Genomic DNA, 18,717 nt, shown 5'->3' on the forward strand with positions numbered 1-18,717 from the left:
CAATAAACCAAGACAGAGAAATACAGTGCGGTAACAGACCCTTCGGTCCGACTTGTCCATCCCAACCACATATCCCAATCTCATCTCGTCCCACTTGCCAGCACCTGGCCCCTCTCCCTCCAAACCCTTCCTATTCATGTATCCATCCAAATGCCTTTTAAATGTTGTCATTGTACCAGCCTCCACCACATCCTCTGGCAGCTCATTCCATACAAGCACCACTCTCTGCGTGAAAAAGGTTGCCCCTTAGCTCCCTTTCAAATCTTTTCCCTCTCACCCTAAACCTATGCCCTCTAGTTCTGGACTCCCCCACCCCAGGGAAAAGACTTTTGTCTATTTACCCTATCCATGCCCCTCATGATTTTATAAACCTCAGCCTCCGACGCTCCAGGGAAAACAGGCCCAGCCTGTTCAACCTCTCCCTGTCACTCAAACCCTCCAGCATCTTTGTAAATCTTTTCTGAATCCTTTCAGGTTTAACAACTTCCTCCCTATAGCAAGGACACCAGAATTGCACACAATATTCCAACAGTGACCTAACCAATATCCTGTACAGCTGCAACATGACCTCCCAACCCCTGTACTCAATGCTCTGACCAATAAAGGAAAGCATACCAAACACCTCCTTCACTATCCTATTTACCTGAGACTCCACTTTCAAGGAGCTATGAACCTGCACCCCAAGGTCTCTTTGTTCAGCAACACTCCCTAGGACCTTACCATTAAGTGTGTCAGTCCTGCTCTGATTTGTCTTTCCAAAATGCAGCACCTCACAGTTATCGAAATTAAACTCCATCTGCCACTCCTCAGCCCATTGGCCCATCTGGTCCGGGTCCCATTGTAATCTGAGGTAACCTTCTTCGCTGTCCACTACACCTCCAATTTTGGTGTCATCTGCAAACTTACTAATTATACCTCCTATGTTCACATCCAAATCATTTATGAGGCAGGATTGTACAGGAGAAGGATAATTAATACATTGGTTTAAGGCACTGCTTATTTGGGAACCCTGTCATGACTATATATGGCTGTTAGAGACATACAGCATGGAAATAGACCTTCCCCAACCAGTCCATGTTAACCATTATCCCAAACTCTACTGGTCCCACCTGCCTACACTTGGCCCATATCCCTCCAAACCTTTCCTATCCATGTATTTATCCACATGTCTTTTCAACGGTGTAATTGTAGCAGCATCCACCACTTCCTCTGAAAGTACATTCCATATACGTACCACTCCCTGTGTAAAAAATAATTGCTCCTCATATCTTTTTAAAATCTTTCTCCTCTCAACTTCAAAATACACCCTCTAGTCTTGAAGTTCCCCACCTTGGGTAAAGACACCTGCCGTTCATCTTATCCCTACCCCTCATGATTTTACCAACCTCTATAAGGTCACCCCTCAACCTTCTACGCGCCAGTGAAAAAAAGTCCCAGCCTATCCCGCCCCTCCTCAATACTTAAAACCCTCCATTCCCGGCAACATCCTGGTAAATCTGTTCTCCAGGTTAATAATATCCTTCCTATAACACACAAGTCACACAACACCAGGTTATAGTCCAACAGGTTTACTTGGAAGCACACTAGCTTTCGGAGCTTTTATCAGGACTATAACCTGGTGTTGTGTGATTTTTAACTTTGTACACCCCAGTCCAACACCGGCATCTCCAAACCTTCACTTCCTATAACAGGGCAACCAGAACTGGATGCAGTACTCCAGAAGGGGCCTCACCGATGTCCTGCACATCCTCTCCTTCTGTCTTACAGTATTCTATGAGGAGAAGGCACCATTGTAAATAAAATATTTCAAATGCAGTACTGGATGCAGAAAGTGTAACCCATTTATTCTACAGTCAATCTGATTTGAGGAATTACAGGAAGAAATAACACAGGGTCAGATTATATACATAATAGAGGTATTCACCAGTATAAAAATATAGAGACCTTATGCTTTTAAAACAATATCAAAGCAGTTAATCACTTTTTACAAAAAGAATATTAGAATTGTTCATTATTAAAACATTTATATAACGCAGGCAGAGCAGGGAAATATAAAGACAGATTCAGAATAACTTTAAGTGCTGAAATTAACTCTCCCATTCTGCTCTCTAATCCAAAAAACAAATGAGCCCAGTGAGACTGATGGGGACAGGAGGCCATTCAGCCCCTCGAGACTACTATTCAGGAACAGGAGCAGGTCATTCAACCCCTTGGGACTGTTACACAGGAACAAGAGGGGGCTATTAAGTCTGGGTCTGTTGCATTTTGAGACGATCTGAGTATCAGGAGGCAATCAGTTCCTGGTGAAGTACCCAAGGGATATCATGGCAGCAATGTCAGGGCTGCACGCTCTCTCCAGGGCAGCGAGGGCTACCACAGGATGGGGAGAGGAGGGGTCAACACTGACACCGCCCACAGGACAAGGTGAGAGGTCAACACTAATCCCACTCACTGGGACAAGGTGAGAGGTCAGCACTGACTCCACTCACATGGCCAGAGTGAAAGGTCAGCACTAACCCCCGCCCACAGGACAAGGTGAGAGGTCAGCACCGACTCCACCCACAGGGACAGGGTGAGAGGTCAGCACTGACCCTGCCCACAGGGACAGGGTGAGAGGTCAGCACTGACCCCGCCCACAGGGACAGGGTGAGAAGTCAGCACTGACACCCGCAGGACAAGGTGAGAGGTCAGCACTGACTCCACCCACAAGGATAGGTGAGAGGTCAGCACTGACTCCACCCACAAGGATAGGTGAGAGGTCATCACTGACCTCACCCACAGGACAAGGTGAGAGGTCAGCACTGACACCACCCAGAGAGACAAGGTGAGAGATCAGCACTGACACTGCCCACAGGACAGGGTGAGAGGTCAGCATTGACGGCGTCCACATGGACAGGGTGAGGTCAGCACTGACTCCACCCACAGGGACAGGGTGAGAGATCAGCACCGACCCCACCTACAGGACAAGGTGAGAGGTCAGCACTGACACCACCCAGAGAGACAAGGTGAGAGATCAGCACTGACCCTGCCCACAGGACAGGGTGAGAGGTCAGCACTGACGGCGTCCACATGGACAGGGTGAGGTCAGCACTGACTCCACCCACAGGGACAGGGTGAGAGGTCAGCACCGACCCCACCTACAGGACAAGGTGAGAGGTCAGCACTGACACCACCCACAGGGACAGGGTGAGAGGTCAGCACTAACCCCACCTAAAGGACAAGGTGAGAGGTCAGCACTGACTCTGCCCACAGAACAAGGTGAGGGGTCAACACTGACTCCGCCAACAGGACAAGGTGAGGGGTCAGCACTGACTCCGCCAACAGGACAAGGTGAGAGGTCAGCACTGACTCTGCCCACAGGACAAGGTGAAGGGTCAGCACTGACTCCGCCAACAGGTACAGGGTGAGAGGTCAGCACTGACCCTGCCCACAGGGACAGGGTGAGAGGTCAGCACTGACTCTGCCCACAGGGACAGGGTGAGAGGTCAGCACTGACCCCGACCCACAGGGACAGGGTGAGAGGTCAGCACTGACCCCGACCCACAGGGACAGGGTGAGAGGTCAGCACTGACCCCGACCCACAGGGACAGGGTGAGAGGTCAGCACTGACCCCGACCCACAGGGACAGGGTGAGAGGTCAGCACTGACCCCGACCCACAGGGACAGGGTGAGAGGTCAGCACTGACCCCGACCCACAGGGACAGGGTGAGAGGTCAGCACCTACTCTGGACTACCCCCTCCCACATTGGTCGGGGTGAGAGGTCAGCACTGATACGCCTTGTGAGAGTCTGAAACGCCGAGTTGAGCTGCGAGAGTCCGGGGGAAAAGGTGATGCCACAAGATGATTGAGCAATGAGGTAACGTGGTGTCCTCCTGGGGGGAGGGAGTCACGACTGGCTGCTCTTGCAGCCGGAATCTCATCATCAGGATGATCATGCACTGGGAAACCCAACCTCACATGACTTTGCACATTTTGGATTCCCACTTGGTCCTCCAGTTTGGAGAGTCCTGACCATTCTCACCGCTGGAACTCCTGGAATTCTGTGATCCCGAAACCGCACTGAAACAGAAAGGGAAGGGGTAGGAATCAAGAAACTACACCCTCACCATTGCCAGGATGTACACCACAATACTGGAGGAGGCACCCCAAGGACAGGGACAGTACGGGGTTAGGTACAGAGTAAAGCTCCCTCTACACTGTCCCCCCCCATCTCAGGGAGAGAGATAGCACGGGGTTAGATACAGAGTAAAGCTCCCTCTACACTGTCCCCCCCCATCCCAGGGACAGGGACAGCACAGGGTTAGATACAGAGTAAAGCTCCCTCTACACTGTCCCCCCGCCCCCCATCCCAGGGACAGGGACAGCACGGGGTTAGGTACAGAGTAAAGCTCCCTCTAAACTGTACCCCCCATCCCAGGGACAGGGACAGCATGGGGTTAGATACAGAGTAAAGCTCACTCTACACTGTCCCCTCCCTACATCCCAGGAACAGGGACAGCACGGGGTTAGGTACAGAGTAAACCTTCCTCTACACTGTCCCCCCATCCCAGGGACAGCACGGGGTTAGATACAGAGTAAAGGTCCCTCTACACTGTACCCCCCCTGTCCCAGGGACAGGGACAGCACGGGGTTAGGTACAGAGTAAAGCTCCCTCTACACTGTCCTCCCCCCCATCCCAGGGATCGGGACAGCACGGGGTTAGATACAGAGTAAAGCTCCCTCTACACTGTCCCCCCACCCCCCATCCCAGGGACAGGGACAGCACGGGGTTAGATACAGAGTAAAGCTTCCTCTACAATGTCCCCCAATCAAACACTCCCAGGGACAGGGACAGCACGAAGTTAGATACAGAGTAAAGCTACCTCTACACTGTCCTCCCCCCCATCCCAGGGACAGGGACAGCACGCGGTTAGATACAGAGTAAAGCTCCCTCTACACTGTCCCCCCACCCCCCATCCCAGGGACAGGGACAGCACGGGGTTAGATACAGAGTAAAGCTCCCTTTACACTGTCCCCCCCATCCCAGGGACAGGGACAGCACGGGGTTAGATACAGAGTAAAGCTCCATTTACACTGTCCCCCCCATCCCAGGGACAGGGACAGCATGGGGTTAGGTACAGAGTAAAGCTTCCTCTACAATGTCCCCCAACCAAACACTCCCAGGGACAGGGACAGCACGAAGTTAGATACAGAGTAAAGCTCCCTCTACACCGTTGCCCCCCCCCCATCAAAATCCAAAGACAGGGACAGCATTGGGATGGATACAGAGTAAAGCTCTCTCTATACTGTTCCCCATCAAACATTCCCAGTGACAGGGACAGCACAGGATTAGATACAGAGTAAAGCTCCCTCTACACTGTCCCCACCATCCCAGGGACAGCGACATCATGGGGTCAGGTACAGAGTAAAGCTCTCCCTACACGGTCCCTACCAAACACTCCGAGGCGAGGGACAGCACCGAAATTGGTACAGAGTAAAGCTCCCTCTACACTGTCTCAGAAGGCTGCAGTGGATATCCACAGGTTAGCACGGGTGGAGTCTGTACTCCCAGAGATGAACTGGACTGAACAAACCAGAAGCAAACACAGCGCTCAGGTGACACAATGTGAGATCTGACACGGTCAGATCAGAGTGTTCATTCACTGCTGGATGGGCTGGACGCTCTGACCGGCACAGGGAATATTCACACCTACCTCTCCTCAGCTGCTGGCACCTGCCTCGTCTGTAACGTTTCGTAGAAATGATCACCTGCATTGGGGGGAGAGAGAGAGAGAAAAAGAATGGGGTAGGGGTGTGCGCAGGTCAAACCAAGGATACGACAGAGAAGGGCTTACATTTGTGATGCGTCAGGCTATCACTTCTGCCGTCATGGCCGCTGCAGCCAGAGAGGGGGAGATTCCCAGAGTAGGAGGAGGCCATTGTGCCCCTCCAATTCCATCTAGCACGCAATGGAATCACAACTCACCCGTTTCAGCCCTCCTCAGGGGTGGCACTCAATAATTTACAGCAATTTTGGTTCAACTCTAAACTGCCCCCAGGAGGACACACAGACCAAGGGGTAATTAGGGACGGGCAACAAATGTTGGCCTTGTTCACGACGCCCACATCCCACAAGAGACGTTATGGAATAGGGGTGACATGCTGGCTCAGCAGATAGCACAGCTGCCTCACGGCACCCGGGACCCAGGTTCGATTCAAGCCTCGGGTGACTGTGTGTGGGATTTGCACATTCCCACCCCCCTCCCCCGTGTCTGTGTGGGTTTCCTCTGGATACTCCAGTTTCCTCCCACAATCCAAAGATGTGCAGGTTAGGGTGGATTGGCCATGCTAAATTGTCCCATAGTGCCCAGGGATGTGCAGGTTAGGGTGGATTGGCCATAATAAATTGTCCCGTAGTGCCCAGGGATGTGTAGGTTAGGGTGGATTGGCCATGCTAAATTGTCCCATAGTGCCCAGGGATGTGCAGGTTAGGGTGGATTGGCCGTGCTAAGTTGTCCCATAGTGCCCAGGGATGTGCAGGTTAGTGTGGATTGGCCATGCTAAATTGTCCCGTAGTGTCCAGAGATGCGCAGGTTAGGGTGGATTGGCCATGCTAAATTGTCCCGTAGTGTCCAGAGATGCGCAGGTTAGGGTGGATTGGCCATGCTAAATTGTTCTGTAGTGTCTCGGGATGCGCAGGTTAGGGTGGATTTGCCATGCTAAATTGTCCCATAGTGCCCAGGGATGTGCAGGTTAGGGTGGATTGGCCATGCTAAATTGTCCCGTAATGCCCAGGGATGTGCGGGTTAGGGTGGATTGGCCATGCTAAATTGTCCCGTAGTGCCCAGGGATGTGCAGGTTAGGGTGGATTGGCCATGCTAAATTGTCCCGTAGTGCCCAGGGATGTGCAGGTTAGGGTGGATTGGCCATGCTAAATTGTCCCGTAGTGCCCAGGGATGTGCAGGTTAGGGTGGATTGGCCATGCTAAATTGTCCCGTAGTGCCCAGGGATGTGCAGGTTAGGGTGGATTGGCTGTGCTATATTGTCCCTTAGTATGCAGGCCTGGTGGGGTTAGCCATGGGAGATGTGGAGTTACAGGAATTGGGTGGGACGCTGTTTGGAGGGGTCAGTGCAGACTTGATGAACCGAATGGCCGCCATCTGTAGGGATTCCATCTGGTTATTACATCAGGATTTTGTCTAAATTAAATCCATCTTTCACGATCAGCCATCGTTCTGATTGTATTGAGGTCAGCCAGGTGGATCCCATAGCATATGAGGTCCCTGATTGGGGCCATTAACCTGGACCAAACCGGGAGCCCTGGCTGACAGATAAAAAGGGGACTGTCAGAGATGCTGACACTCTGGTACCTGACTCTGAGTGTGGCAGGATTAACGTCAAGGACTGCTCATGTGTCAGTAAAGGGTGACAGGTATCGGCCTCTGTGGAGCCAAGTTGGGGTTTGAACCATGGATCATCAACTTGGGCGCTCGGAACACCAGTTCAGTGGCGTTACCACGACGCCTCAGCCTCCGCCTCTCTCGAAATGTCTGAGTTGACCGTTCCGGTAATCACGGGGATCTGATTCACATCTCACAGTGTCTGCATTACTCACTCTGAGCTGTTCCAAGTGGTGGGTCGTTCAGGTATGTGGGGTCCGGCTGCAGGTAGGTGTTGTTCAAGTTCCTAAGCAAAAGGTAAGGTATGATTGGAACCTGTAACCACGGGAGCTCGTGTCGCTAACATCTTGTGTAATGGGCCTTTGTACATTTTGTCCACCCTCCTCCGGGTACTGCCCATTTCTCCAGCAACTGTGAATCAACGATCGATTTAACTGGGACAGCGCGATGGAATTCAAAAAGCTTCATGGAATCACAGAGCGATGCTGTGTAGCCCCCTCTGTCAGTTCTCCAAATGACAAGTCACACCATTCCATACCCACCCCAACCCACCCCGGCCTTTTTCTCCATAATTCCCACTTTTCCAATCACCAAGTTCCCTCTTGAAAGCTTAGACTGCACCTGCACTCACTTAGGTCTGACCCTCCGATAGCGCCCACTCCCTCAGCGCTGACCCTCTGACAGTGCCCGCTCCCTTGGCGCTGACCCTCTGATAGTGCCCGCTCCCTTGGCGCTGACCCTCCCACAGCGCCTGCTCCCTCAGCGCTGACCCTCTGACAGTGCCCGCTCCCTTGGCACTGACCCTCCCACAGCGCCTGCTCCCTCAGCGCTGACCCTCCCACAGCGCCTGCTCCCTCAGCGCTGACCCTCTGACAGTGCCCGCTCCCTTGGCACTGACCCTCCCACAGCGCCTGCTCCCTCAGCGCTGACCCTCTGACAGCGCCCGCTCCCTCAGCACTGACCCTCTGACAGTGCCCGCTCCCTCAGCACTGACTCTCTGACAGCGCCCACTCCCTCAGCACTGACCCTCCGACAGCGCCCACTCCCTCAGCACTGACCCTCCGACAGTGCCCGCTCCCTCAGCACTGACCCTCCGACAGCGCCCACTCCCTCAGCACTGACCCTCCGACAGTGCCCGCTTCCTCAGCACTGACCCTCTGAAAACATGGCACTCCCTCAGCGCTGATCCTCGGGCAGCACTCGCTCCCTCAACACTGACCCTCTGACTGTGTGGCACTCTCTCAGCACTGACCCTCCAACAGTGCAGTATTGACCCACTACAGAGTAGCCCTCCCTCAACGCAGACACTCTGACTCCATGCGCCACTCCATCAGCGCTGACCCTCCGACTGTGTGCGCCACTCCCTCAGTTCTGGCACTGGAAGTGTCAACTTTGATTATGAGCTCTGCTTTCTGGAGTAGGATCTCAAAGCTACTCAGAATAGAGTTTGTTCCCACCTTCTTAAGATACGAATCATGAGAATATTCATGAAAAGAAGTTTAACTTTGAGCTGCTAGGTCGAGGTGATCAGTGCCAAAGCTCTCCTTCCCTTCAGCTGGTGAAGAGTATATTGGGGGGAATTAAGTCCTTGTGCACATCCCAGTTCTGCAGGTTGCTATAGACCTAGGCTAGTGTGGAGGGTATATGACTTAGAACCAGCAAGGGTTCCTGGACATCTTGTGATTCACTTGATAAGAATTAGGAGAGGGTGTAGTCCACTCGGTCCCTCAAGCCTGATCTACTGTTGAATAAGATCATTACCTTTCAGGCCAATGTCCTGTTGTCCCCCTTTACCCTGGATTTGCATGTTGATCAGAAATCTGTCTAACTCGAGTCTTGAATGTATTCAGTGTTCCCCCCTGCTATCCACAGGCGTACGACCCTCAGAGAGTGGAGTGTGCTCCTCATCTCTGTATTCAATGGGAAACCCCGTCATTCCGACAGCCCAGATTTCCCGACTCCCCCATTAGAGGGAAACGCTCTGTCAGCATCCACCCCCTCAAGACCACCCTCGGGATCCCATACTTTTCAATAGAATCACCTCTTGATCTTCTAAGCTTCCGAAAGCTCTTGGTGTTCAACCTTCCCTTATAGGCCAAGCCCTTTCAATCCCAGCAATTTTCTGAGGTTTGTTGAGAAGGCGTATGGTGTGTTAGCTTTTATTGGGAGAGGGATTGAGTTTCAGAACCATGGGGTCAGGCTGCAGCTGTGCAGGACTCTGGTGCGGCTGCACTTGGGAGTATTGTGTGCAGTTTTGGTCACCGCATTATAGGAAGGACGTGGAAGCTTTGGATTAGGGTTCAGAGGAGATTTACTAGTATGGAGGGAAGCTCTTACGAGGAAAGGCTGAGGGACTTGGGGCTGTTTTCGTTGGAGAGAAGAAGGTTGCGAGGTGAACTAATTGAGGCATATAAGATAATCAGAGGGTTAGATAGAGTGGACAGCGACTGCCTTTTTTCTTGGATGGTGATGGCTAGCACATGGGGACATAGCTTTAAATTGAGGGGTGATAGATATAAGACAGACGTCAGAGGTAGTTTCTTTACTCAGAGTAGTAGGGGCATGGAACGCACTGCCTGCAATAATAGTAGACTTGCCAACTTTAAGGGCATTTAAATGGTCATTGGATAGGCATATGGATGAGAATGGAATTGTGTAGGTTAGGTGAACTTCACATTGGTTTCACAGGTCGGTGCAACATCGAGGGCTGAAAGACCTGTACTGCGCTTTAATGTTCTATGTTCTAACTGCCTCCTGTGCAAACATGATCCTCCTTTCGAAGGGCCACAGTTGTCAACGTCTTGACAGGAGTCCATCACTACCACCACCCACCCCTATACGCCTGTTGCAGACTGCTTCCACTACCCATAATTCTCCGCTTTCAAAGCCCTAGACCAGAGCCCCCTTAATAAAGAACACACAACTTCAGCTTTTTCACAGCTGGTAAGCTTCACCAAGCTAGCGCTGCCTCAGGGTTTCTCCAGGACCCAACATTTTTTAGCTGCACCAAGCAAATACTGCCTGCAGGCTTCTTTCACCCCTACCCTCTGCGGGCTTGTTAAAACTCTTACAGGTTTCTTCGGAGCACCTGTCATAGCTCCCTGAAGACGTGGACCAGTCACCCCGAGGGGAGGAGACACTTAACTCCCTCCAGGCATCAAGTGGGGTGGTCAGGGGGAAGTTAAAGGGGAGGACCTCAAAGGTAGTGATCTCGGGATTACTACCAGTGCCACACGCTAGCCAGTGTAGAAATGAAAAAATAGGCAGGATGAACTCGTGGCTTGAGAAATGGTGTAGGAGGGAGGGGTTCAGATTTGTTGGACATTGGGACCGGTTCTGGGGAAGGTGGGACTATTACAAAAGGGATGGTCTACATTTGAACCAGACTGGAACCAATGTCCTTGGGGGAGTTTTTGCTGCTGCTGTTGGGGAGGTTTTAAACTAATGTGGCAGGGGGCTGGGAACCAGAGAGAAAACAAGGAAGCAGTGAGGTGGAGACTGGAGACTGTAAGAATTATGAAGATTGCATTAATAAAGGGAAGAGGAGGCAGAGAGCAGGTGAGCGCAAAAGAACTGGTGGCCTGAAATGCATCTACGTTAATGCAAGGAGCATAGTGTGTAAGGCAGATGGACTTAGGGCTTGGATTGGTGCCTGGGAGTATGACGTTATTGTCATCACAGAGACTTGGTTGAAGGAACGGCATGATGATTGCAACTAAATGTTCCAGGATATAGACGCTTCAGACAGGACAGGGAGGGAAGTAAAAGAGAGGGTGGAGTTGCATTGCTGGTCAGGGACGATATCACGGCTGTGCTAAAGGAGGACACGATGGCGGTCTTGGGTAGTGAGGCATTATGGGTGGAGCTGAGAAATAAGAAGGATGCAGTTACATTGTTGGGGCTGTATTACAGACCTCCCAACAGTGAGCGTGAGGTAGAAGAACAAATAGGTAAACAGATTATGGAAAGATGTAGAGGCAACAGGGTAGTGGTGATGGGAGATTTTAATTTTCCCAACATTGACTGGGATACACTTAGCGTCAGAGGTCTGGATGGAGTAGAATTTGTAAGAAGCGTCCAGGAGAGTTTTCTAGAGCAGTATATCAATAGTCCAACGAGAGAAGGGCCCATATTGGACCTGGTACTGGGGAACGAGCCAGGACAGGTGGTAGAACGTGTGGTGGGGGATTTCTTTGGGAACAGTGACCACAATTCTGTAAGTTTTAGAATACTCGTAGATAAAGACGAGAGTGGTCCTAAGGGAAGAGTACTAAACTAGGCCAAGGCCAATTATATCAAAATTAGGCAGGAGCTGGGAAATGTGGATTGGACACAGCTATTTGAAGGGAAGTCCACATTTGATATGTGGGAGGCTTTCAAAGATAGGTCAAAGATAGGTCAAAGATAGTGCAGGATAGATATGTCCCATTGAAGGCAAAGGATAAGAAGGGCAAGATTCATGAACCGTGGATGACAGGAGAAATTGTACAACTAGCCAAGAGGAAAAGGGAAGCGTACATAAGGTCTAGGCAGCTGAGGACAGAACGGGTCCTGGAGGAATATTGGAAGAGTAGGATAAATTTTAAACAAGGAATCAAGCGGGCTAAAAGGGTTCATGAAATAGCTTTAGCGAGCAGAATTAAGAAAAATCCCAAAGCATTTTATTCTTATATAAGAAGCAAGCGGGTAACTATAGAAAGGATTCGTCCACCGAAAGATAATGAAGGAAGGCTGTGTGCCGAACCTGAGAGACTGGGTGAGATTCTGAATGATTACTTTGCATCAGTGTTCACTGAGGAGAGGAACATGATGAATTTTGAGATTAGAGACAGAAGTTTGATTAGTCTGGATCACGTTGACATAAGTAGGGAAGATGTGTTGGGTATGCTAGAGGTCATTAAGGTGGACAAATCCCCAGGACCGGATGGGATCTATCCCAGGTTGCTGATGGAGACGAGAGAAGAAATAGCTGGGGCCCTGGCAGATATCTTTGTGGCATCCTTAAATACAGGTGAGGTGTCGGAGGACTGGAAGGTTGCTCATGTTGTCCCCCGTACAAGAAGGGGAGTAGGGATATTCCGGGTAACTACAGACCAGTGAGCCTGACGTCGGTGGTGGGGAAGTTGCTGGAGAAGATACTGAGAGATAGGATCTATTTATATTTAGAAAAGAATGAGCTTATCAGTGATAGGAACATGGTTTTGTGCAGGGGAGATTATGCCTTACCGACTTAATAGAGTTCTTCGAGGAAGTGACCAAGTTGTTAGATGAAGGAAGGACTGTTGTTGTCATATACATGGACTTTAGTAAGGCGTTTGATAAGGTTCCCCATGGTAGATTAATGGAGAAAGTGAAGTCACATGGTGTGCAGGGTGTTCTAGCAGGTGGATAAAGAACTGGTTGAGCAACAGGAGACAGAGAGTAGTAGTTGAAGGGAGGTTTCTCGAAATGGACAAAGGTGCCCAGTGGTGAGCCACAGGGATCAGTGCTGGGGCCACTGTTGTTTGTAATATACATAAATGATCTGGAAGAAGGCACTGTTGGTATGATCAGCAAGTTTGCAGATGACACAAAGATTGGTGGAGTAGCAGAAAGCATAAGGGACTGTCTGAGAATACAGGAGGATATAGATAGACTGGAGAGTTGGGTGGTAAAGTGGCAAATGATTTTCAATTCAGACAAATGTGAGGTGATGCATTTAGGCAAGACTAATTATAGAGCAAATTATACAATGAATGGAAGAGCCTTGGGAAAAGCTGATGGGCAGAGAGATCTGGGAGTGCAGGTCCATTGTACCCTGAAGGTTGCTGCACAGGGGGATAGAGTGGTCAAGAAGACATATGGTATGCTTGCCTTCATTGGATGAGGTATTGAGTATAAGAGCTGGCAAGTCACATTAAAATTGTACAAGACATTAGTTCAGCCGCATTTAGGATACTGTGGTCGCCACATTACCAAAAGGATGTGGACTGGAGAGGGTGCAGAGAAGGTTTACGAAGATGCTAGTATGGAAGGTGCTAGCTATAAAGATAGGTTGAGTAGGTTAGGTTTATTTTCACTAGAAAAAAGGAGATTGAGGGGGGACCTGATTGAGGTTTACAAAATCATGACAGGTATAGACAGGGTGGATAGAGACAAGCTTTTTCCCAGGGTGAGGGATTTAATAACGAGAGGTCACGCTTTCAAGGTGAGAGGTAGAAAGTTTAAGGGGAATACACGCAGCAAGTACTTCACACAGAGGGTGGTGGGCGTTTGGAACGTGTTGCCAGCAGAGGTGGTAGAGGCAGGCACGGTCGATTCATTTAAGAAAAGTCTGGACAGATGCCTGAGTAGGTGGGGAGGAGAGGGATACAAATGCTTAGGAATTGACCGACAGGTTTAGACAGTACATTTGGAGGGCCGAAGGGCCTGTTTCTGGGCTGTAATTTATTTTTGTTCTTTGAAAGGGTTCGGAGAAGATTTACAGGGATGTTCCCAGGACAAGGTAAAAGCTGAATAAAAGTTATGGGGTAGTGGGAGTGGCAAAGCTCAGATGTCTCTCTCTTTCTCTCTCCCCCCAGGGCAATCCAAACTGAGGAGAAAGTGAGGTCTGCAGATGCTGGAGATCAAAGTTGAAACTTTATTGCTGGAACAGCACAGCAGGTCAGGCAGCATCCAGGGAACAGGAGATTCGACGTTTCGGGCACAGGCCCTTCTTCAGGAATTCCTGAAGAAGGGCCTGTGCCCGAAACGTCGAATCTCCTGTTCCCTGGATGCTGCCTGACCTGCTGTGCTGTTCCAGCAATAAAGTTTCAACCGCAATCCAAACTGAACCCGGGGAGGTCAGACTGGAGGAGGGGGGAAGAGGTCAACCCCAGGATTCGAGCGGGAGGGTGTGGAGAGACACTTTAGAGATCTGAGAATTATCAGGTCAGCCAAAGGGTTGGCACAGCAGACTCGATGGGATGAATGGACTACGTCAGCTCCCTTGTCATCATTGATAAGTCAGTTATTGGGACGTCATGTTGAGGTTGTACAGGATGTTGGTGAGGGCAGCTGAGGAAATTTGGCATGATGGTGATTACCCTTGCCAACTTTTATAGGTGCGCCATCGAGAGCATTCTGTCTGGATGTATCACTACCTGGTATGGCAACTGTACCATTCAAGATCGGAGACGGTTACAGAGAGCGGTGAACTCGGCCCGGACAATCACAAAGGCCAACCTCCCATCTACAGAATCAGGGAAAGGCCGCCAGCATTCTCAAAGATCCCTCCCACCCTGGCAATGTTTTTCTCCAACCTCTCCCATCGGGGAGAAGGTACAGAGGCCTGAACACACCCACCAGCCGGTTTCAAAACAGTTTCTACCCTCCTGTTGTTAGAATACTGAATGGACTCACAAACGCTTAGCATTCGCCTGTCCCTATATTTTTGTTTTTGCCACTGTTTACCTATTAGTTACTTATCTATGCTACTTAACTCTGTGATCTCTGTGAACGCAGAATCAGATAAGTTAATCGTTGTTTTCAGTCTGTCCAATACTAAGGCTGCAGTAGTGAGTACAGTGGGTTATTTCTTGATTATATGTTCTTTGGAGATAAGTCTCTTGATTAAACTTAAAATATAAGCCATAGCTATTAATTTAACCTGGGGCAGTTTGTAGAGGAATAAGACAGTGTTATTTTCTGGGTCTAGATTGTGAAGGAGCAAAAATGGCCTTTGCAGTGATATGTACTTCTTGTCAGATGTGGGAGTTTAAAGAGAGTTTAAGGGTTACTGCGGATTATATCTGACATAAATGCTGTTGGATGTGAATCTTACCAGATCGAGTGGATCGGTTGGAGAGACAGATAGAAGCGAGGAGGAATTTACAGCAGCAACAGTATGTGATGGATGGCAGTTACAAGAAGGGGGGAAAGTCTCAGATAGTCACATAGATGGGTTAACTCCAGGAAGGGTGAGAGAGGTCGGCACCTAGGGCAGGAATCTTTTGTGGATATACCCATTCCAAACAGGTATGCTGTTTTGGAAAATGTAGGGGGTGATGGATTCTCAGGGGAACGTATCACGAACAGCCACGTCTCTGGTATTGAGACTGGCTGTAATGCAATGAGGGGTACGGCTTCCAAGAGATCAATTGTGTTCGGGGATTCTCTAGGCCGAGGTGCAGACAGACGTTTCTGTGGCCAGCAGAGAAAAAGCAGAATGGTGTGTTGTTTCCCTGGTGTCAGGATCAAGGATGTCTCAGAGAGGGTGCAGAATGTTCTCACAGGGGAGAGGGGCCAGCAGGAGGTCATTGTCCACATTGGAACCAACGACATTGGAGGGGGATAGGTTGAGATTCTGAAGGGAGATTACAGAGTTAGGCAGAAATTTAAAAAGGAGGTCCTCAAGGGTAGTAATATCTGGATTAATCCCAGTGCTACGAGCAAGTGAGGGCAGGAATAGGAGGATAGAGCAGATGAATGCATGGATGAGGAGCTGGTGTGTGGGAGAAGGATTCATTTTTTTGGATCATTGGAATCTCTTTTGGGGTAGAAGTGACCTGTACAAGAAGGACGGATTGCACCTAAATTGGAAGGGGACTAATATACTGGCAGGGAAATTTGCTAAAACTGCTCGGGAGGATTTAAACTAGTAAGGTAGGGGGGTAGTCAGGAAAGGATCAATCTGAGACTGGTACAGTTGAGAACAGAAGTGAGTCAAACAGTCAGGGCAGGCAGGGACAAAATTAAACTGCATTTATTTCAATGCAATGGGCGTAACAGGGAAGGCAGATGAACTCAGGGCATGGTTAGGAACATGGGACTGGGATATCATAGCAATTACAGAAACATGGCTCAAGGAAGGGCAGGACTGGTAGCATAATGTTCCAGGATACAAATGCTACAGGAAGGATAGAAAGAGAGGCAAGAGAGGAGGGGGAGTGACATTTTTGATAAGGGATAGCATTACAGCTGTACTGAGGGAGGATATTCCCGGAAATACATCCAGGGAAGTTATTTGGGTGGAACTGAGAAATAAGAAAGGGATGATAACCTTATTGGGATACTTTATAGACTCCCTAATAGTCAAAGGGAAATTGAGAAACAAACTTGTAAGAAGATCTCAGTTATCTGTAAGAATATTAGTGTGGTTATGGTAGGGGATTTTAACTTTCCAAACATTGACTGGGACTGCCATAGTGTTAAAGGCTTAGGTGAAGAGGAATTTGTTAAGTGCATACAAGACAATTTTCTGATTCAGTATGTGGATGTACCTACTAGAGAAGGTGCAAAACTTGACCTACTCTTGGGAAATAAGGCAAGGCAGGTGACTGAGGTGTCAGTGGGAGAACACTTTGGGGCCAGCTACCATAATTCTATTCATTTTTAAATCGTGATGGAAAAGGATAGACCAGATCTAAAAGTTTAAGTTCTAAATTGGAGAAAGGCCAATTTTGATGGTATTAGGCAAGAACTTTTGAAAGCTGATTGGAGGCAGATGTTCGCAGGTAAAGGGACGGCTGGAAAATGGGAAGCCTTCAGAAATGAGATAACAAGAATCCAGAGAAAGTATATTCCTGTCAGGGTGAAAGGGAAGGCTGGAAGGTGTAGGGAATGCTGGATGACTAAAGAAATTGAGGGTTTGGTTAAGAAAAAGAAGGAAGCATATGTCAGGTATAGACAGGATAGATCGAGTGAATCCTTAGAAGAGTATAAAAGGAAGTAGGAGTATACTTAAGAGGGAAATCAGGAGGGCAAAACGGGGACATGAGATAGCTTTGGCAAATAGGATTAAGGAGAATCCAAAGGGTTTTTACAAATACATTAAGGGCAAAAGGGTAACTAGGGAGAAAATAGGGCCCCTCAAAGATCAGCAAGGCAGCCTTTATGTGGAGCCACAGAAAATGGGGGAGATACTAAATGAATATTTTGCATCAGTATTCACTGTGGAAAAGGATATGGAAGATATAGACTGTAGAGAAATAGATGGTGACATCTTGCAAAATGTCCAGATTACAGAGGAGGAAGTGTTGGATGTCTTGAAATGGTTAAAAGTGGATCAATCCCCAGGACCTGATCAGGTGTACCCGAGAACTCTGTGGGAAGCCAGAGAAGTGATTACTGGGCCTCTATCTGAGATATTTGTATCATCGATAGTCACAGGTGAGGTGCTGGAAGACTGGAGGTTGGCAAACGTGGTGCCACTGTTTAAGAAGGGTGGTAAAGACAAGCCAGGGAACTATAGACCGGTGAGCCTGACCTCGGTGGTGGGCAAGTTGTTGGAGGGAATCCTGAGGGACAGGATGTACATGTATTTGGAAAGGGAAGGACAGTTAGGGATAGTCAACATGGCTTTGTGCATGGGAAATCATGTCTCACAAACTTGATTGAGGTTTTTTTGAAGAAGTAACAAAGAGGATTGATGAGGGCAGAGCGGTAGATGTGATCTATATGGACTTCAGTAAGGCGTTCGACAAAGTTCCCCATGGGAGACTGATTAGCAAGGTTAGATCTCATGGAATACAGGGAGAAGTAGCCATTTGGATACAGAACTGGCTCAAAGGTAGAAGACAGAGGGTGGTGTCTTTTCAGACTGAAGACCTGTGACCAGTGGAGTGCCACAAGGATCGGTGCTAGGTCCTCTACTTTTTGTCATTTACATAAATGATTTGGATGCGAGCATAAGAGGTACAGTTAGTAAGTTTGCAGATGACACCAAAATTGGAGGTGTAGTGGACAGCGAAAAGGGTTACCTCAGATTACAACAGGATCTGGACCAGATGGGCCAATGGGCTGGGAAGTGGCAGACGGAGTTTAAATCAGATAAATGCGAGGTGCTGCATTTTGGGAAAGTAAATCTTAGCAGGACTTATACACTTAATGGTAAGGTCCTAGGAAGTGTTGCTGAACAAAGAGACCTTGGAGTGCAGGTTCATAGCTCCTTGAAAGTGGAGTCGCAGGTAGATAGGATAGTGAATGCTTTCCTTTATTGGTCAGAGTATTGAGTATTGGGAGGTCATGTTGCGGCTGTACAGGACATTGGTTAAGCCACTGTTGGAATATTGCGTGCAATTCTGGTCTCCTTCCTATCGGAAAGATGTTGTGAAACTTGAAAGGGTCCAAAAAAGATTTACAAGGATGTTGCCAGGGTTGGAGGGTTTGAGCTATAGGGAGAGGTTGAACAGGCTGGGGCTGTTTTCCCTGGAGCGTCGGAGGCTGAGGGGTGACATTGTAGAGGTTTACAAAATTATGAGGGGCATGGATAGGAAAAATAGACAAAGTCTTTTCCCTGCGGTCGGTGAGTCCAGAACTAGAGGGGCATAGGTTTAGGGTGAGAGGGGAAAGATATAAAAGAGACCTAAGGGGCAACTT

At 49.1% G+C, this 18,717-nt stretch overlaps 1 protein-coding gene across 3 annotated transcripts in view; it reads right to left on the minus strand.

Moving 5' to 3' along the window:
- Positions 1 to 1,751: 1,751 nt before the first annotated feature.
- The window catches only part of ttc24 (tetratricopeptide repeat domain 24), a 74,265-nt gene continuing 57,299 nt past the window's right edge, over positions 1,752 to 18,717 (minus strand). For 2 of the 3 annotated variants that reach the window (XM_087985040.1, XM_087985039.1), the window contains exons 10-12: positions 7,596 to 7,666; positions 5,695 to 5,749; positions 1,753 to 4,060 (exon numbers count right to left, since the gene is read on the minus strand). In XM_087985040.1, the coding sequence (XP_087841166.1) occupies positions 3,955 to 4,060; positions 5,695 to 5,749; positions 7,596 to 7,666 (232 nt within the window). In that variant the 3' untranslated portion in view covers positions 1,753 to 3,954. Of the gene's footprint in view, positions 4,061 to 5,694; positions 5,750 to 7,595; positions 7,667 to 18,717 lie in introns of all 3 variants that reach the window. The other variant, XM_087985041.1, reaches the window with a different exon arrangement.

Source organism: Chiloscyllium plagiosum, unplaced genomic scaffold, assembly GCF_037043375.1.
Source record: "Chiloscyllium plagiosum isolate Xiang-an unplaced genomic scaffold, Cpla_swu_hap1 HiC_scaffold_50, whole genome shotgun sequence".
NCBI lineage: Eukaryota > Metazoa > Chordata > Chondrichthyes > Orectolobiformes > Hemiscylliidae > Chiloscyllium > Chiloscyllium plagiosum.